At 44.0% G+C, this 16,027-nt stretch overlaps 1 protein-coding gene across 3 annotated transcripts in view; it reads right to left on the bottom strand.

Annotated features, from left to right (window-relative positions):
• CHST10 (carbohydrate sulfotransferase 10) overlaps positions 1 to 16,027 on the bottom strand; it is a 30,182-nt gene that overhangs the window by 12,429 nt on the left and 1,726 nt on the right. For all 3 annotated transcript variants that reach the window (XM_042981176.1, XM_042981175.1, XM_042981177.1), the window contains 3 exons: positions 15,521 to 15,584; positions 6,927 to 7,036; positions 6,242 to 6,373 (listed from right to left, as the gene is read on the bottom strand). In XM_042981176.1, the coding sequence (XP_042837110.1) occupies positions 6,242 to 6,373; positions 6,927 to 6,969 (175 nt within the window). In that variant the 5' untranslated portion in view covers positions 6,970 to 7,036; positions 15,521 to 15,584. The remainder of the gene's footprint in view (positions 1 to 6,241; positions 6,374 to 6,926; positions 7,037 to 15,520; positions 15,585 to 16,027) is intronic.

Here is a 16,027-nt window from a genome sequence, read left to right as displayed (position 1 = left end):
CATGGTTGTGGGATCAAGCCCCAAGTCAGACTCTACACTGGGCATGGAGCCTGCTTAATACTCTCTCTCTCTCCCTTTGCCCCTCCCTACCCCTAAAACAAAAAAAAAAAAAAAAAAAAAAAAAAAAAAAAAAAGAGAGAGAGAGAGAGAGAGAGAGAGAGAAAGAAAAACAAAAAACCTAGGCATTTAACTACCATGTGACCTAGCAATCGCATTCGTGGGCATTTATCCCAGAGAAATGAAGATTTATATCCACACAAAAACCTATATACAAATGTTTATAGAAACTTCATTTGTAAAGCCCCAAAATGGAAAAAAACCCAGATGTCCTTCAACAGGTATATGGATAACAAACAGTGGTGCATCCATACCATGGAATATAACTCGTCAATAAAAAGGAACAAAGTATTGATACACCCAATTAAAGTTGGATGAATCTCCAGAAAATTATGTTGAATAAAAAAAAGCTAAAACCAAAAGGTCACATACTGTACATAACATTCTTAAATTATGGAGAATAGATTAGTGGTTTTCAAGGGGGGTGGGGGCCAGGGATGGGAGACAGGGAGAGGGAGGGATGTGTGGCTATAAAATGGCAACTCAGGGATCCTTGTGGTGATGGTGATGTTCTGCATCTTGACTGTATCACTGTCAACATTGTGACTGTAACTCTGCACTGTAGTTCTGGAATGTTACCACTGGGGTAAACTGAGTAAAGGGTACACAGAACTCTGCATTCTTACAACTGCATATGACTCTACAGTGATCTCAAAATTAAAGGGTAATTAGAAAAAAACCAAGTTAGCAGTCAAGTCAGTATTTACATATTAGTTTAAAAATTCATGGAAAGTGAGATTAGACCAGACGAATCTTACAAAATGCTAGTCCAGAGTAATAATTTACAAAAAAACTGATTTGGGGGAAACCTTTGAGTAGAATTTAAAGATAATTTTCAGATCTTTACAATCAAAGAAACATTTGCTTCCAAAATTTTGCAAAGTCTAGGGGCACTGGGTGGCTCAGTCAATTAAGTGTCCAACTCTTGGTAACAGTCCAGGTCGTGATCTCGTGGTCATGAGATCAAGCCTCCAAGTCAGGTTCTGCACTGAGTGTGGAGCCTGCTTGGGATTCTCTCTATTCCTCTCTCTGCCTCTCCCCTGTTCATGCAAGCATGCTCTTTATTTCTAAATAAACATTAAAAAAAATTTTGCAAAGCCTAAAAACATAATTAGAGAGAAAAAGTAGATACCAAAAAAGTACAAAAATCAGCATAACACAGCATCAACAAAGGGACATTTATTTCACTTTTAAAAAATAATCAAAACCTACTCCTCTTGGGTGATTAATAGCAACATGTGCACACTGGACTACAGCTCCCCACCTGCACTGGTCTGGCTGTTACACCTCCTCCAGGCCCTGGCAAGCACTGCTGCTGGTATGCACCATGGGCTGACATCCTCCTCGCCCAGGGAGGGCAAAAACATCTTACAAGTACCTGACAAAAATAATAATCCCTTCTCCCCATCTGTTACACGCCTTTGAGTTATCGGACTCCAATAAAAACCTCTTTGCCACATACCTTTAGGAACGCTACTAAAATCTTTTTTCTTGTCTACATGTGATTTAAAACGCAATCCTAACCAAAGCTGTGTGCAGGAGCTCGTCTGTACCTGCAGTAAGGTCAAAGAGCCCTGTCTATGTGCCTTCAGCCCCCAAAGCTCCTGAATGCACTCCAAGGACTCCAAGAGACCAGCCTCTATCCATCCTCCTCCTTTGCAACCTGTCATCTTTGGGCACTGACATGCTGACAAGAAAATTCACATTCTATGCCTATCTGGTCACTTCGTGTTCTGACAGTGTCTTCTAAGACTAGCACCGCAATGCTTAGTTCTGCCACAGGTTGAATGGATTTTGCAGAATCCTAAGCTTCCTTAATAACATTTCAGATGGGACAATGCATCCTGAATTCTAAACAGCTGACTTGCCAATGAATCTCTGAAGCAACCTGTTCCACACACTCAGAAGCATACAGAACAAGCTTTGGCAACTGTGGAACATCTTGCCTTCCAATACCACAAACACCAGTCAGTCATCCACCAATTTTTATCATTTTTATGATTTTAAACTTCTTGATATTTGCTTCAAATAAAACTGATAGTACAGTTTACATTTGGATTTGTTTTATTTCTGTTGCTCTGTCAACAACCATTTGTTTTCACAGATGCTATTATCCTCACTAAGATCAAGGGACAGTCTCCTTCTCCACCCTGACCTTTAGGAACAAGCCTCTAGCTCCAGAATCAAGGATTCTGATCCTGTAGGTAAGGCCAAGTGTTCTCATAAAGCATCAGATCACTTTTGTTACAGGCATCGTTATATTTACAATGTTTTATAAAATGTCTTTAAACATGCCAAATGATGTACCCCGTTGTTCTTCTAGAAGTGATCACATCCACTCATCTCCCTGACCACACTGTGCATCAGCCACCCAGCGTCAGTCACCTGTCCATCACACGCAGGCAGAAGGCACGCAAAGATGTTCAGGTCACGGACCCTACCCTTAAGCGACTAACAGCCAAGGTGAAGGGCTGAGCGGAGGCAAAAGATTGGAAGAGGAAGTCAAATTGAAGTGAGAAGAAAAATCAGTGTCTACACACACACACCAGATTCACAAAGATGTCGTTTTTTGTTTCAAGTCTCACTGTACCATGCCATCAAATTCCTGTCACTGAATGGGATTTATTTCTTGTGGTACAGTCCAGTTAGAACACCTGAACCTAGATCAGTATGACGCTGAAATTTTTTAACCAAGGATGAGTCATTTCCACAAATATTTCCATGGCTTCCTTGCTGAGCTGAAGAAAGACCAGAAAACTATTTTTTTGAAAAGGTAAGTGAGACTTTAAACAGTGTTTCAAGACAAATCCACTCTTCCTATCAGTTTAAGTGGCAGGGAAATCATTAAGAACAGGAGAGTAAAAAGAAAACACACTCGTCCCCTGGCAGATTCTGGAACAGAGCCCCATTTCCCAGAGGTCAGAGCCAGAAGGAGCAGCCCCACAAACACCAGAGTTACAATCAGCTCCCTGAACGCTGACACCAAGGATGTGCCATCTGCTTTACAGAAAATAGAACCTCGTCATATAGGAGAGCACTGTGTTGTCAGTTATTTCTTTGTGATGATACTTCACATTGTGCTTTCGGTTCAAAAGCCACAACACTGTGAACATGAGTGAAACAAATTCCAGCACATGAGAAAACCCCTTTCGGTCACACGTTCACAAACCTCATTCAGTTTCCTATACAGCCGCAAGATCCACCAGTGGGTTTAAATGCCTCCCCAGACAAATGCTCTGTCTGTACCCATGGAACCCTAGAGTGGCAGGAGATGCCCTCACCGACAGCCTCCAAGAGGCTGTGTATTCGACTTCTCGTGGGTGTTCCATCCCTGCCCAATCACCCAGACTGGAAGACACCCAGCAATGGGAGCTCCTTTCCTTCATTCAGAAAGCCGGTGAACATCTGTCTTCGTGACCCCACCCAGGCATTTAGGGACAATCAGGTAAGGTTCTGTGTGCTCAAGAAAGGCTGGGTTATGTTTGGGGCCTGAAAACAAAGGGTTCTCACTTTATGTTCCCTGCACACTATGGGGCTGACACTGTCCTCCCAGGCAGTCTGCCAGGCTTCCCGGGGGGAGGGGGAGGGGCAGTGGGGCCAAGTGTTGCACTGCCTCTAAGGTCCCCACCAGAAGTGGTCAGCACCCCTGCGCCCCCATTCACTAACCACAGCAACCACACCAAACATCCAAGGGTGCAAAAAATACTTGAACAGCACCAAACAGATTTTTCCTTCAGGTTTAAAATCCTCAAGCCTTTCATCCTTCCCTCTAGGTTTCATCTTCTATCCCTTCGACTATTTGCTCCACTTCACAAAACCCTCTAGAGCTTCTACAATTTTCTGAAAGCATTCAGCATGAAACCTGTCACATCCTAGTGGAATGACACCTCGCTTATCAGATACCATTGAGGAATGACATGTCCTTCAGAGGCTATTCTACCAGAGAATATTACAACTCGAGGCACACAACTTATTTTTTGTGTCTCATAAAATATATTACCTATACTCCTACTTTTTGAAACAAAATAAACCATAAACAATTTAACCTCCTGACTTGCCTTTGAAAGTGCCTTCTAACTTACTAGGTGACATTTAAGGGGATCAGGAGTAAAATGTGTAGATGTGGACCCGTTTTCACAGTGATCTCACATCCTCAGCATCTGCCTCTCTTTCTACATTTGCAGTTCTCCCCTGGGTCATACTCCTAGAGACTCTAACTGACTTGGTCTCTGGTTGGGCCAGCAGAGAAAGATTTACAAAGTCCCACAGATGGTTCTAATGTGCCACAGGATGAGAACCACTCCTCTGATGCTGAAGGAGGGCTCTCCATCACAGGTACACTTAACTATACCGGAGCAGCTGGAGAAACATCCAAATGGTCAAGCTGAGATCATTGTTTCAGATTCCAATGACGCCCCAAGATTCAGCACCTGCTGTTCTGACAGAGGCCCCCGGTATGGACCATGATTATCTGTGATTATCCACAATGCACTGTGATGCTCTTGGCCACCTCAGATATCTGCAGTTAACACAGCCTTCCCGAGGCTGTGAAAACCTCTCAGGTTCTCACGAGAGGTCCTGGAAGGTGCAGGTGGCACCTGTAATGACAGCCTGTCAGGCCCGAGCATGAAGGAGCTGAGTTACTGAGTGCAAACACTGGAGCTGAGAACCACCTCTTAGGGTCAATTTCAGGGCCATCCTCTTAGGCCTGCACATCTGCCTCCAGCCTTGTTCCCCTACAGACAGAGTGAGAGAGCGAGAGCAAGTGAGAGAGCGAGAGCAAGTGAGAGAGCGAGAGCAAGTGAGAGAGCGAGAGCAAGTGAGAGAGCGAGAGCAAGTGAGTGAGAATGGGGGGCAGGGGGCGCTGGGCAGCCCTCAGCATAGCCGGGAGCTCTGTGGGCTGGAGCAGGGCCCTGTAACCTGCTGGCCACACAGATGGCACAGTTCATGCAGCCACCAGGAGTAAGTGGGAAAAACAGCTGGAACGGATACTTTCCTGATCTCCCTTTCCTAAGGGCTGCTGTCTGCAGGATGATGTGTAAAGGGCTATGCAAAGTGAAGATGTCGTATACACCCATGTGCACAAGCATCCTCCCCGTTAGGCAGATGTTGTCAGGCCACCCTGAATCTGCTCATGAGTCTTTTCAACATCTCCCGTTTGTCTTGCCTCACTTTGCCATGGAAGGAGTCACCTTGGGGCTCAAGATGACCATCAGTGCACCTCCTTACATATACCCAGCAACCTCACAGATCACAGAGAGAGCCTCACTGTACTCAGGTCAATCTTGGAGCCGTCAGAGTATGTCCAATTTGTAGAAAAAAAACCACTGATGACCAGGTAAGCAAAGGTCAAGGGCATAAACTAAAATATGTTCTTCTGAGGCTGGATTTGGTGCACTTAATGTCTTCATCTGAACACCTACATCAAGTAAGGGGAATCAAAAAGTCCTCAAAGGCTACCCAGCACAGGGGCACCTGGGTGGCTCAGTCAGTTAAAGCGTCCAACTTCAACTCAGGTCACGATCCTACGGTTTATGAGTTAAGCCCCTCATAGGGCTCTTTGCTGTCTGCACAGAGCCTGCTTCGGATCCTCTGTACCCCCCCACCCCTTCCCCTCCCCAGCTCTCTCTCTCAAAAATAAATAAAGATTAAAAGAAAAAAAAAGACTACCCAACACATATTTAAATCACCTTCCTTCTAGTACACTGAAGGTGACTTTCAAACACATGGCTACCAGCACACAGCACCAACTAGAACACAGAGATGCTGGTCAGTCATGGTAGCATCTCATGACGACACGAAGCAGGGGGAAGTCCCAAGCCTGGAGCCTACCAGATGCTCTGGAGAATGGTATTGCTGGGAAGAGGTCACCAAGGAAGCCCAAAGACAAAGTATGCTCCACCTGCCCCAGGGGAGATACAGGGGAAGAGACTTTCGTCCATTTCCACCTCCTCTCCTGCACTTCTGTAACATGAAGGAATTGGATGCTGTGACCTCCAAGGTCACCTCTGGCATTAAAGTTCTTTTGATTCTGTGACAAAGGTCATCTGTGCATGTACCCAGGAACAGTACCACAGCATTGTATGGATTAGCTGAAATCTATCCCACAAGGAAGCATACCTACCATCGGGGTCTTTAAAGGTCAACGTGATAAATTTGCTAGCAACCATGAACATGAAAATCACCCAAAAGCATGCGGCCAACAGAAGCCACTGGTGGTGCATGTTGTCAAATGTCAGCCATTCAGTAATTCTTCCTGGAAAACAAAAGTGAAATGCACCTGGCACTTATAAATAAATCAATTAAACAAAAGGTAATAAAAAGAACAGGTGATTTTAGTTAGTAGCATCAATACAAATATTTGAAAATCTTTTTCTATTGATACAAGGGTATTTTGACTTAGTATTTAACTTAATTTTACTCTTAATAATATGAACTTATCGATTTGATAATTCAAAAAAATGTAAAACACTCTAATGGAAACGAGCCATTTCTGTTTGTTTTTGGAATACATGATAAGCTTTTGCAGATTTGCCTCTTGATTCCTTTCTGGCCCAAGCTAACATCAGAACATGTTCCTGGTGCCCAGTGACAGCCAAGGCCTGGAAGCAGGTGGGCAGAAGGAGGTCTGCCAAGGGCCAGACCTTTGCTGTGGTAATCTGCAGAGGGCAGAAGCCATAGTAAGGCACTTACAAGCAGGCCTTGTGTAAAATCCGGACATGCTGACAAGATAAACATAGCCACACCTACAGAATCTCTAAAACAGTAAAAATGAACACTGGAGCTTCTCTCTCTCTCCATTCACTTGCCTGCAAGAGTCTGCGCAGAACCTTGGGGGTGGGTGTTTTTCATGCTATCACTGCCTGAGGAGTGATGCAGGGCATGTCAATCCTTAGCAGGTCACAGAAGTCACACTCTGCTGCAGGGAACACATAAAGAACAGGGAAGTCACAGTCAATTCTTGGCAAGAGAGACAAAAAAAGGGTGTTTCATTTCACCTTTAACACAATGCTTTTTCAGGCCAAACCAAACCACTTAAAGAAACCATGGTGGGCTGGGTTGGTTTTCACTAGCTGACTGAAGCCATCAGGGAGAACAGGTCCTCTCAACAAGGTGCTGATGACATACGATTTCAGAGAGCTTCTGAATGCCAGCTGGGACAGAGCTCAGTGAGGACCCAGGTAATCAACTCTCCTGCTTGTCTCAACACTTACCTCCCAGAATTTCACTGGAACCAGGCATCTGAAACCTGAATTCCCTCTACCAAGTGGTTATCCAGCCTATACTTGAATACATCCTGCAATGGGGAACTGACCATCTGCCATGCAGCCCATGTCTTTACAGGGTGGCTCAGGAGCTACCCTCTGTCAACCTCAAGTGCTCATCACACATTAGACCCAGTCAGTGTGTTTCCTGAGGTCATCAAATAGGGTTGCTGGATTAAATAAATAAAAATAGAGGACAATCAGTTATATCTGAATTTCAGATGAGGAATACAGCAGTCTCCCCTTATCCATGGGGGATACTTTCCAAGGCCCCCCAGTGGATGCCTGAAACCACAGATAGTACTGAACCCTTGATAGTCTATGGTTCCTCCTACACATACATACCTATAGGAAGCTTTAATTTATAAATTAGGCACAGTAAGAGATTAACAACAATACCTAATAATAAAGTGGAAGAATTATAACAATACAGTAGAACAAAAGTATGTGAATGTGGACTCTCTCTCAAAGTATCTTACTGTGCTGTATTCACCCTTCTTGTGATGATGTGAGATGATAAAATGCCTAGGAGAGGAGAAGTGAGGTGAATGATGTAGGCACAGTGACATAACGGTAGGCAACTAACTGACCTTCTGAACATCTGTCAGAAGGAGGATCATCTGCTTTCAGAGTGCAGTTGACCGTGGGTAGCTGAAACCACGGAAGGTGAAACTGCAGATAAGGGGGCACTACTGTGAATAATGTTTTAGTAGAAATATGTCCCAAATATTATATGGGATATTCTTATACTTCGAGAAGCTATTTGTTGCCTCTCTGAGTTTTGAATTTCACTGGCAGTCCTGTGTTTTATTTGGCTACACTACCCAACATGGGGCATGCCAACCCCTCTCTAATCACCTAAAGCCAGCTGGCCTGCCTTGGTTGAATCTTCCTTTCTCCTTTAGTCCTTCTCTTCTGAGGCAGCATGGCACAAAGCAGAGAGCCCTAGGTGGCTCCACCACTCATCAGCTCTGTGACTCAGCAAGTCACTTAACCTCCCTGAGCCTTGACTTCCCACCTCTGAGACAGGGTCCTCCTCCTTCCAGAGTGGTCATGAGGATTAAGTGGCCCATAACAGTCCCTCTATAAACATAAATTGACCCTCTGTGACTTTCCAATTCGATCTGCAAACAGCCTTCTTGGTGGCCAGAAATGAAAGCAACAACATGGCCTGTCTCAAGGAGACAGGAAAAGAAAGGTGAGACTCTCATCCCAGAGGACTCGAGCTCCTAATCCTTCTCTTCCGGGAACAAGTAAGGCACAGACTGTGCCCAGCAGCATAGGGCACTGCAGTCCTGAGTCCACTGATCTTGTCCCTCCAAGACAGTGATGCTCGGAGGGGTCCATCCCCATGGGTCACAGTGGGAGCACTCCAGAATGGCAGAGAGGCAGAGGAGCCAGTGTGGGCTGGGGAGGGAGTAAAAAGAAAGGAGACAAGTACCAGAGAGGAGGTAAGCAACCAGAACAGAGAGGCATTTGCTCCCTTACACCAGTTTTCATGAAGTCTTGGAGGCTGAGGAATAGGTCCCAGGGCTGAGTGGCCTGGGGCTTGCAACCCATGTTTTACTAAGAGAAGTGCTATGGACAAGTGGATACAGAGGAGAGGAACCACCGGGGCCGCCTCCCTCATACACACGCTTGCTCTGCAGAGCAGGGGAACCTCCTGGCACTGCCCACTCGTGGTGTCCTACTCTGATCAGAGCTATACTTTTGGCCCCTGAGCACCCTCCCCAGACATCAAGCCAGCACTTGGGAGGTTTTTATGGCTTAAGAATTCAGTCTTTCTAATGGGAACTAACCTTCTGAAGGGATCTAATTTGAGTCAGCCCACTGAGCTCACCTCTATATAAAAGTAGGGAGATAATGAATAAACAGACTTACATGAAAATGAAGGGTCATATCACCTGCTCTCCAGGAAGCCAAGTGGCTCAGATTTCTACATCTGGGCTACCTGAATAGTGAGACCTGCATTATCCTGATGCCGTGCCTACCTTCCTAAGTCCTGGATTTTAATTTCAAGCCAGGAGTGCTTTACTCTTTCACCCAGGCCTGGGGTTGGTGGGGGTAGGGGATAGGTCTATTCTCTTCTTCCAGAGTCTACCCAAGTTTCTTATCTGTCAGGATAAAACCACCACTGTATTCCTGCCAGTGTGTTGTGAGACCCCTCTGAGACAGAGCATGCCAACAGACCTCCTCTACAACTTACATCGGCCAATGTCTTCTTCCAGATGGCAATTTTACTTCAAACCCGCTCAACTCCAAAAGTGACTTCAACTAGACTCCTACTGAATGAGACTGCCCTCTCCTACCCAAAGCCTGGCTGCTGCATCAGGTCAGAAGAAGGGTAGTTTTAAGGCCCCCACCTCCTTCTCATCCCCATCAGGATGAAATGGCAGGGATAGCCCAAGACACTTGGGGACTCTGATTGGGGGCTGCAGATATGGAGAGTTTAAACCATAAACCATAACCTCTGCATAAGTGGTGCATAAACCATAGCCTCTGCATAAGAGTGCATAAACCATAGCCTCTGCCAAAAAATGTACTCTTGAGGTGTATAAAACCACAGGCCCTCACCGATGTCTTGAGTAGAGCTGCCCAGACCAGGCTGAAGCCTGCCAATGACCCTCTGTCCTGCTGCAGGCCTCCCTGGAGGCCACAGAGCCTGAGGGTAGTCACTGTGAAAGGGAGCGCTCTCTACTGGCCACTGGGATTCTATAAATGTGAAATAAGCAGGGCCTGCTCCCCTCCCAGTGCACAGCAGAGGAGAAGGCAGCTCTCCCTCACCCCCCACCCTGTTGGAACCCCCCAAAAGCCTCTCTCCATCATCCTGCCTTGTTTCATTTCCCTCACTGCACCCACTATAGCCTGAATGTTTCAGTCATTCACTATATGCTCCCATAGTGGAATGTAAGCGCCCCTAAGTACACCAAGGACTAGAATAGTGCCGGGCGCTCAAGAAGTCAACCACCATTATTTGCTGAATGACTACATCCACCTAGAAACTTACCAGGAAAACTCTGGAGAGCTGAAAGGTACTTTTGAAGGCACCTTGCCCAACCCTTTATCTGAGAGTTTCCAAGCTCTTTAAAGGATTGAGGCCCCCAATTTCAACCTCAAAATATTTCTCCAATATCCACGTGAGAGTAGTTATATATTTAATATCTATTACCTGAGTCTAGAAAACAATTAAAAGCTACTAGGACTTCAATATTACTTGCAAATAAAATCACATTTTATAAATCACAGCATTACATGCATTTGAACAGACATACAACTTAAACATACTGACCAGGGGGGGTTAATAAATGTCCCTGAAGTCCAAAAATTTTTTTTATTTTTAAATAAAACTCTGTGCTGAAGGGCAAGCCAATAACATAGATTCAAAATGTCAATGTATATGGAAACAGAAAGGGCAAGTTGCAAAGCTGAATGTGTGACCCTATCTGTAAAAAAATTACATATATGAAGGTATGTGATTATATACACATATAAACATATATATACATGTATACAATACAATCTTGAGAGGATGAGAGCAGTTATTTTTTGCTTTGTACATCTATACATTAAAGAAAAACTTTTGCAGCAAGCATGTATCCATTTTATAATAAAAGCTGACAAAATACAAATAATGCCACTCACATACATGCACCCTGGTGTTTTTATTTATTTTTTCTACCTGACTTCTACTAACTGCAGTTTCCTTACCACTTGGAAATGGATGGTAAACACTTTTCCAGCCAGGAGAAAATGTGGTTAAGTGACAAATTCAACATGTGTCTGAATATTTAGTAAATATATCTGTCTTCACTAGTTTTCGTTTAGCTTTTAAAAATAATTTAATATTTAAAACATAAAGTACAAAGAATAAAATAACAAAAACAGATTCTGGGCTCTAACAGTTTTGCTGTACTTACTTGAGTGTTTGTAAAGGAAAGAAAGTGTTACAAATAAGGCTGGAGGCCCCCTATGCCCCTGCCTGGCTCTAATCACGCTGTACCCCAGACCTACTCCTCCAGACCTACTCCTCCATCGGGGTGTTACGCTTTGTAAGACTCAACTCCTCTGACAGAAGCAGCAGCAGGGGTTAGGGAGGGTGGTCTTCCCTGCACAGAGAAAGGCAGGGCCTCCTGCAGAAGATGGGAAGGCTTGTTCACCCAGGGCCTGCAAGGAAACACGACATTATATGCGGATGCTTTCTAGGGAGGCTCCTGCTGCGGGGAGAAAGCCTGAGGTGGAGAGATGCACTATTTTTAAGCACTTACCTTTTTCATCATCTACAGTGAGGCAGTTCACAAATCACACATAGACTTAAGAGAAAAAGCTGTCATGGCAAAAATTTAGATAAACCAGGACTTGTTCTCCAAGTCATGTGCTACGTGCACCAACCAGAACCAGTAAGACTAAAGCCTGGTCCCTCTCAAAATACCCTTCCCCTCAGGGCTGGTATCTCTACAGTTTACAACATATAACACACAAACAGGAGTAGATGTATATCTGCATATAGTTTTAAGGACACAATAACCTAAAAAATACTTATTTGCCAAATTCATCATGAAAACGTATATTCATCCATCCAAAAAAATAAATGCCAGGGATACAACAATGAGTCCCAAACCAAACACATATACACAGTTTATGTCCTTATGGAGCCTATAGTCTAACGGAGACACCCACATGCATCAAAGAGTCTATCCCCTAAGTGGTATGAGATAGAAAGACATGATGCTGTGAGAGGAAAATACAACGGGACAGAACCTAGGCAGAGATGAGAGATAGCAGTTTCGTAAGGCGGTAAAGGCACAGGTTCCAGACCAGGTGACCAGCAAGGAATAGCGGCCCGGGGGTACACAGGAGTAAGCCAGGGGCCCCTGAGTAACCAAAGGAAGCCCCTGTGGCTGGAGTTTCCAGAGCACGGTTAGAGACGAGCAAAAGCAGATATGGTCACACAACACTGTATCTTAAAACAGCAGTTATGGAATTTAGTTTCACCTTGCGAGCAATGCAAAGCCACTGAAGAGAGCTCTCCATGAGAAGAAAGGTAGTAGTGTCATGATCTGATTTAAATTTTGAAGCTGTTTCTCAGGCACAGAGTCAAAAATGTAAAGCACCATCTACCTGGCCATTCCGCAGGCTCAACATCATTTCCGTAAGTGGAGCAGGAGTGTTCTAACCCAGCTAAGCGGTTCACATCACCACCTAGACCTACCGTCCTAGACCACCACCACCACCATCATCATTGTCATCGTTGTTAAGGTCTCTAAAAACTAGCTTACCATCATCATAGTTGAGGTCTCTAAAAACTAGCACACAACTAGTAAGATCCACAGTATCTGATGGGTTGGATTTTCAGAAATCCTACAGACTAGGGGTTCCAGTTAGCCATAGCATGCTTCTGCTTTGAGACTACATGCATTCTCAATCTAGGTATCTACCTAATGGTGTTTGGCTTTATGTTTAGGGCAGTGTTCCAGCCCTGGCTGTACTTTAGTATCACCTGGGGAGCTTTTAAATAATATAGCAATGTCTTGGGCCCCAAGAACACTGGAGCCCAAACAACACAAATCTCTGGAGATGGATCCAGGACTTGTTTTGTAAGCTCCACACAGGATTCTAATAAGCAGCCAGGGCTGAGAACTGCTGGTCCAAGCCCCCAGCCCTCCTCAACTTCTAATGCCCACATGAATCCCTGGGGATCTTATTAAAATGCAGATTCTAGGCATTCTGACATAATAGCCATTCTCCCACCACTTCTTTCCATTATAAGAATGAAAACCAGTAGCAAGAGATTATCTGTCAACTAGCATCTATTGATGTACATGTACCCTGAAAAAACAGCTTAACAAGGTTTAATTAGAATCATAGACCTCTATCACTGTTCCCATTTGTTCTTTTCCAGCCCTCCTGCCTAGAGGTAACTAGCCTCTGTAGAATTTGGATTTGGTCTGACCTTGGAAAAATTACAGTAATTCACCCCATTTGTTTAAACAAAGAAGAAAGGGATTCCAAATTCCCTTAGGCCCAACTCCTCCAAGCCCACGCCACTACCTGCACTGCTTCCCCTGAATATACAAATTCTCCATGGGGTTTACCTCCTGTCCAACAATGACACCCTCAAGACTCACTATTTCTGTGTGCAGAGACTGGGGCTTAAAATGAACAGTCTTTCCTCCATGGCTCTGCCAAGGGCCACGGCTCTCCCTGCAGCCCGGTGACAAATGGCCTTTAAAAAGCCTGACATTTTCTGTAATTAACTCTCCTTTGTTCAAGGAGCCAAGACAACTCCCAAGTTGCCTCTTGCAGCTAATGGTGGCAAACCTGAGCGTGCCCCAGGCCCCCTGTGGTCATGGTGTGCTGCCCCGAAAGGGCCCCTGGGCCCCCAGGAGTCAGCATACCCATCTTCAGAGCTTTCTTATTTCCAGTCATTAAATGAGAGTTTCACTTCAAGATATCAGGTTCTGAGACCTAGCCAGAGGGCTGGACTCAGAAAACCCCACAAGTCAGAACTAGTGGATAAGGTGGTTTCCCCTCTTATGTGGAAAGCAGGGTGAGCTAAGCAAGAACACAGCTGAACCTACCAGAAATCCCAGTCTTTTTTTTTTTTTTCCCCTCTCTCTAAACTAAAAGTGCACATTGTACATGTTTGTAATGACTAACAATGGGTTTGGTTCTATTGCCATCTTCTGGTGCAAATTCTTTCTCCCCTGCATTTGCAACAAGATGCTTGTAAATCCATTTGGTCAGCTGCCAATAATATTCCTGCCAGTGGCTTTTCCCTGTGTTTGAGCTGCCATCCAAAAACACAAAACCTTTCTGGGTTTGTGCTGAAGAGCTTGATTCCCACCTGCCTTGTTCTACTTTTTCTATGCATGCTTGCTTATTGAAGGTTCTGAAAAAGTCCTGTGGTAAATAAGCCCATTTAACTCTGTTTACAATAGCTTTTTTCCCAAATCTCATTTATTCATTCAGCAATATTGACAAAGTGCCCACTTTGAGCCAGGAGCTGTTCTAGGCCTCGGGAATATGACAACATATACTCCCTGCTCTCATGGTGCTTCTACAGAGGCAGATAGGCCATAAACAAATAGAGCTATTAATATATATAATCACATCAAGTGCTAAGTGCCACGATTGAGAGAAGGGTAAGGGGAATGTTGAGAAGAGATGGAATAGAGTGAGGGAAATCATGTAGCACCTGAGCCAACAGCTTGGTCGGTGTCCCAGTGGCCCCAAAGCAGCAAGGAGACAGTGTCCCTCATGCTGAGTGAGCTAAAGGGCTAGGAAGTGGCCCAGATAAAGCATCCTGTCGAGGGTCCTTTACTGAGCTGGCAACTCCTGAGTCCCCACCCCCACCACATACATACCCCAGGGAAAGGATCACGAGTCCGGTGTTCAGTTTTTAAAACAGTAATTCAAAACATAACCAGGCACTAAGGCAAACTTCAACAAAAAAGCCTGGTAATGCACAAGGAACTGGTAGCCTTTGGGGGATTGATAGGAAGAAGGGAGATTAGGTAGCTGAGGGCTGGAGCAACTGGGGACATTCAACAATCAACTATTCCGTATCTTTGTATTTGGACCTAAAATGTCATTACCTAATCAATAAAATCACTAAAAATGACAAGGTAGTAAGATAAAATATTGTGTATGAATTTATAATATATATATAAAGTGCCATGACAGTCGCTGTGACTTCTAAATTCATAGGGCTTCTCTCAATCTAAGTTCAGAAATTTCCTTTGTCTACTGGGCCATTAATCATTACTAAAATTTACAGTCTCAGAACGACTGATCAGCCTTAGTTACCAGGATGAAAACATACCCCTTACTCTGTCCAGCTGAAGAATGTGTCTGAGACAGATTCTCATGAATAACAATAACAAACAGCAAACGCCTGCCTGGGGCTATCTACACTTCAGGCACTGCTCTCAGCCAGTACCAAACTCACTTAATCCCAGGCTGAAGAGGTTGCTTCTATTATTATATTTCAGGAAACATTTCTAAGTAGAAGTGTACATACTCCTACTTAAGGCTTTTAAATTTCCCCAAATTTCCATACAAGCAAGAAAAGAGGCAGTAAGAATACTAAATGACAGGAATCTCAAATAACTAGTGAGATCACATTCTCCTTCACGCACCTTCTGAAGCCTGGGGTCCACATTTCCTTGAAGTATTTGCTCTGCCTGAGGTTCTTGGTTCCTCCTGTCACCGTATAGGATAATTAAAAAAAAAACAAACAATAAGCACCATTAAAAATGATAAGATCTTATGTAACACAACTTGGTTTATATTTTGGAAACAGTCAACCACTTTGATTATTCAAGTACAGTTTGCACAACAGGTTTCTTACAGAGGTGGGTTGTATATGGAATTTTTGACAAATGAATAAATATTCTAAATGTACCAAAAGAAGTACCTGTTTAAAAAACTCATGTAAATTCATACAAAAAATGAAATAAGTTCTGTTGCAAAAAATAATTAAATCCTGTTATATCTATTTTATGTTTGACATAAAGAATGTCATAAAGAATTCTTTGGGTAAAGAATTCCTGTAGAGGATGATGGGATGATGAAATCTTCCAATGCAAGATGTTCTTTGGGTTTTGTATTTCTTTAGGCTTTAACATCCTGGCAATTTCTAGCCA

The sequence above is a fragment of the Panthera tigris genome, chromosome A3 (assembly GCF_018350195.1).
Source record: "Panthera tigris isolate Pti1 chromosome A3, P.tigris_Pti1_mat1.1, whole genome shotgun sequence".
In the NCBI taxonomy this organism is placed as follows: domain Eukaryota; kingdom Metazoa; phylum Chordata; class Mammalia; order Carnivora; family Felidae; genus Panthera; species Panthera tigris.
This window is presented reverse-complemented; position numbering and strand designations above follow the sequence as displayed.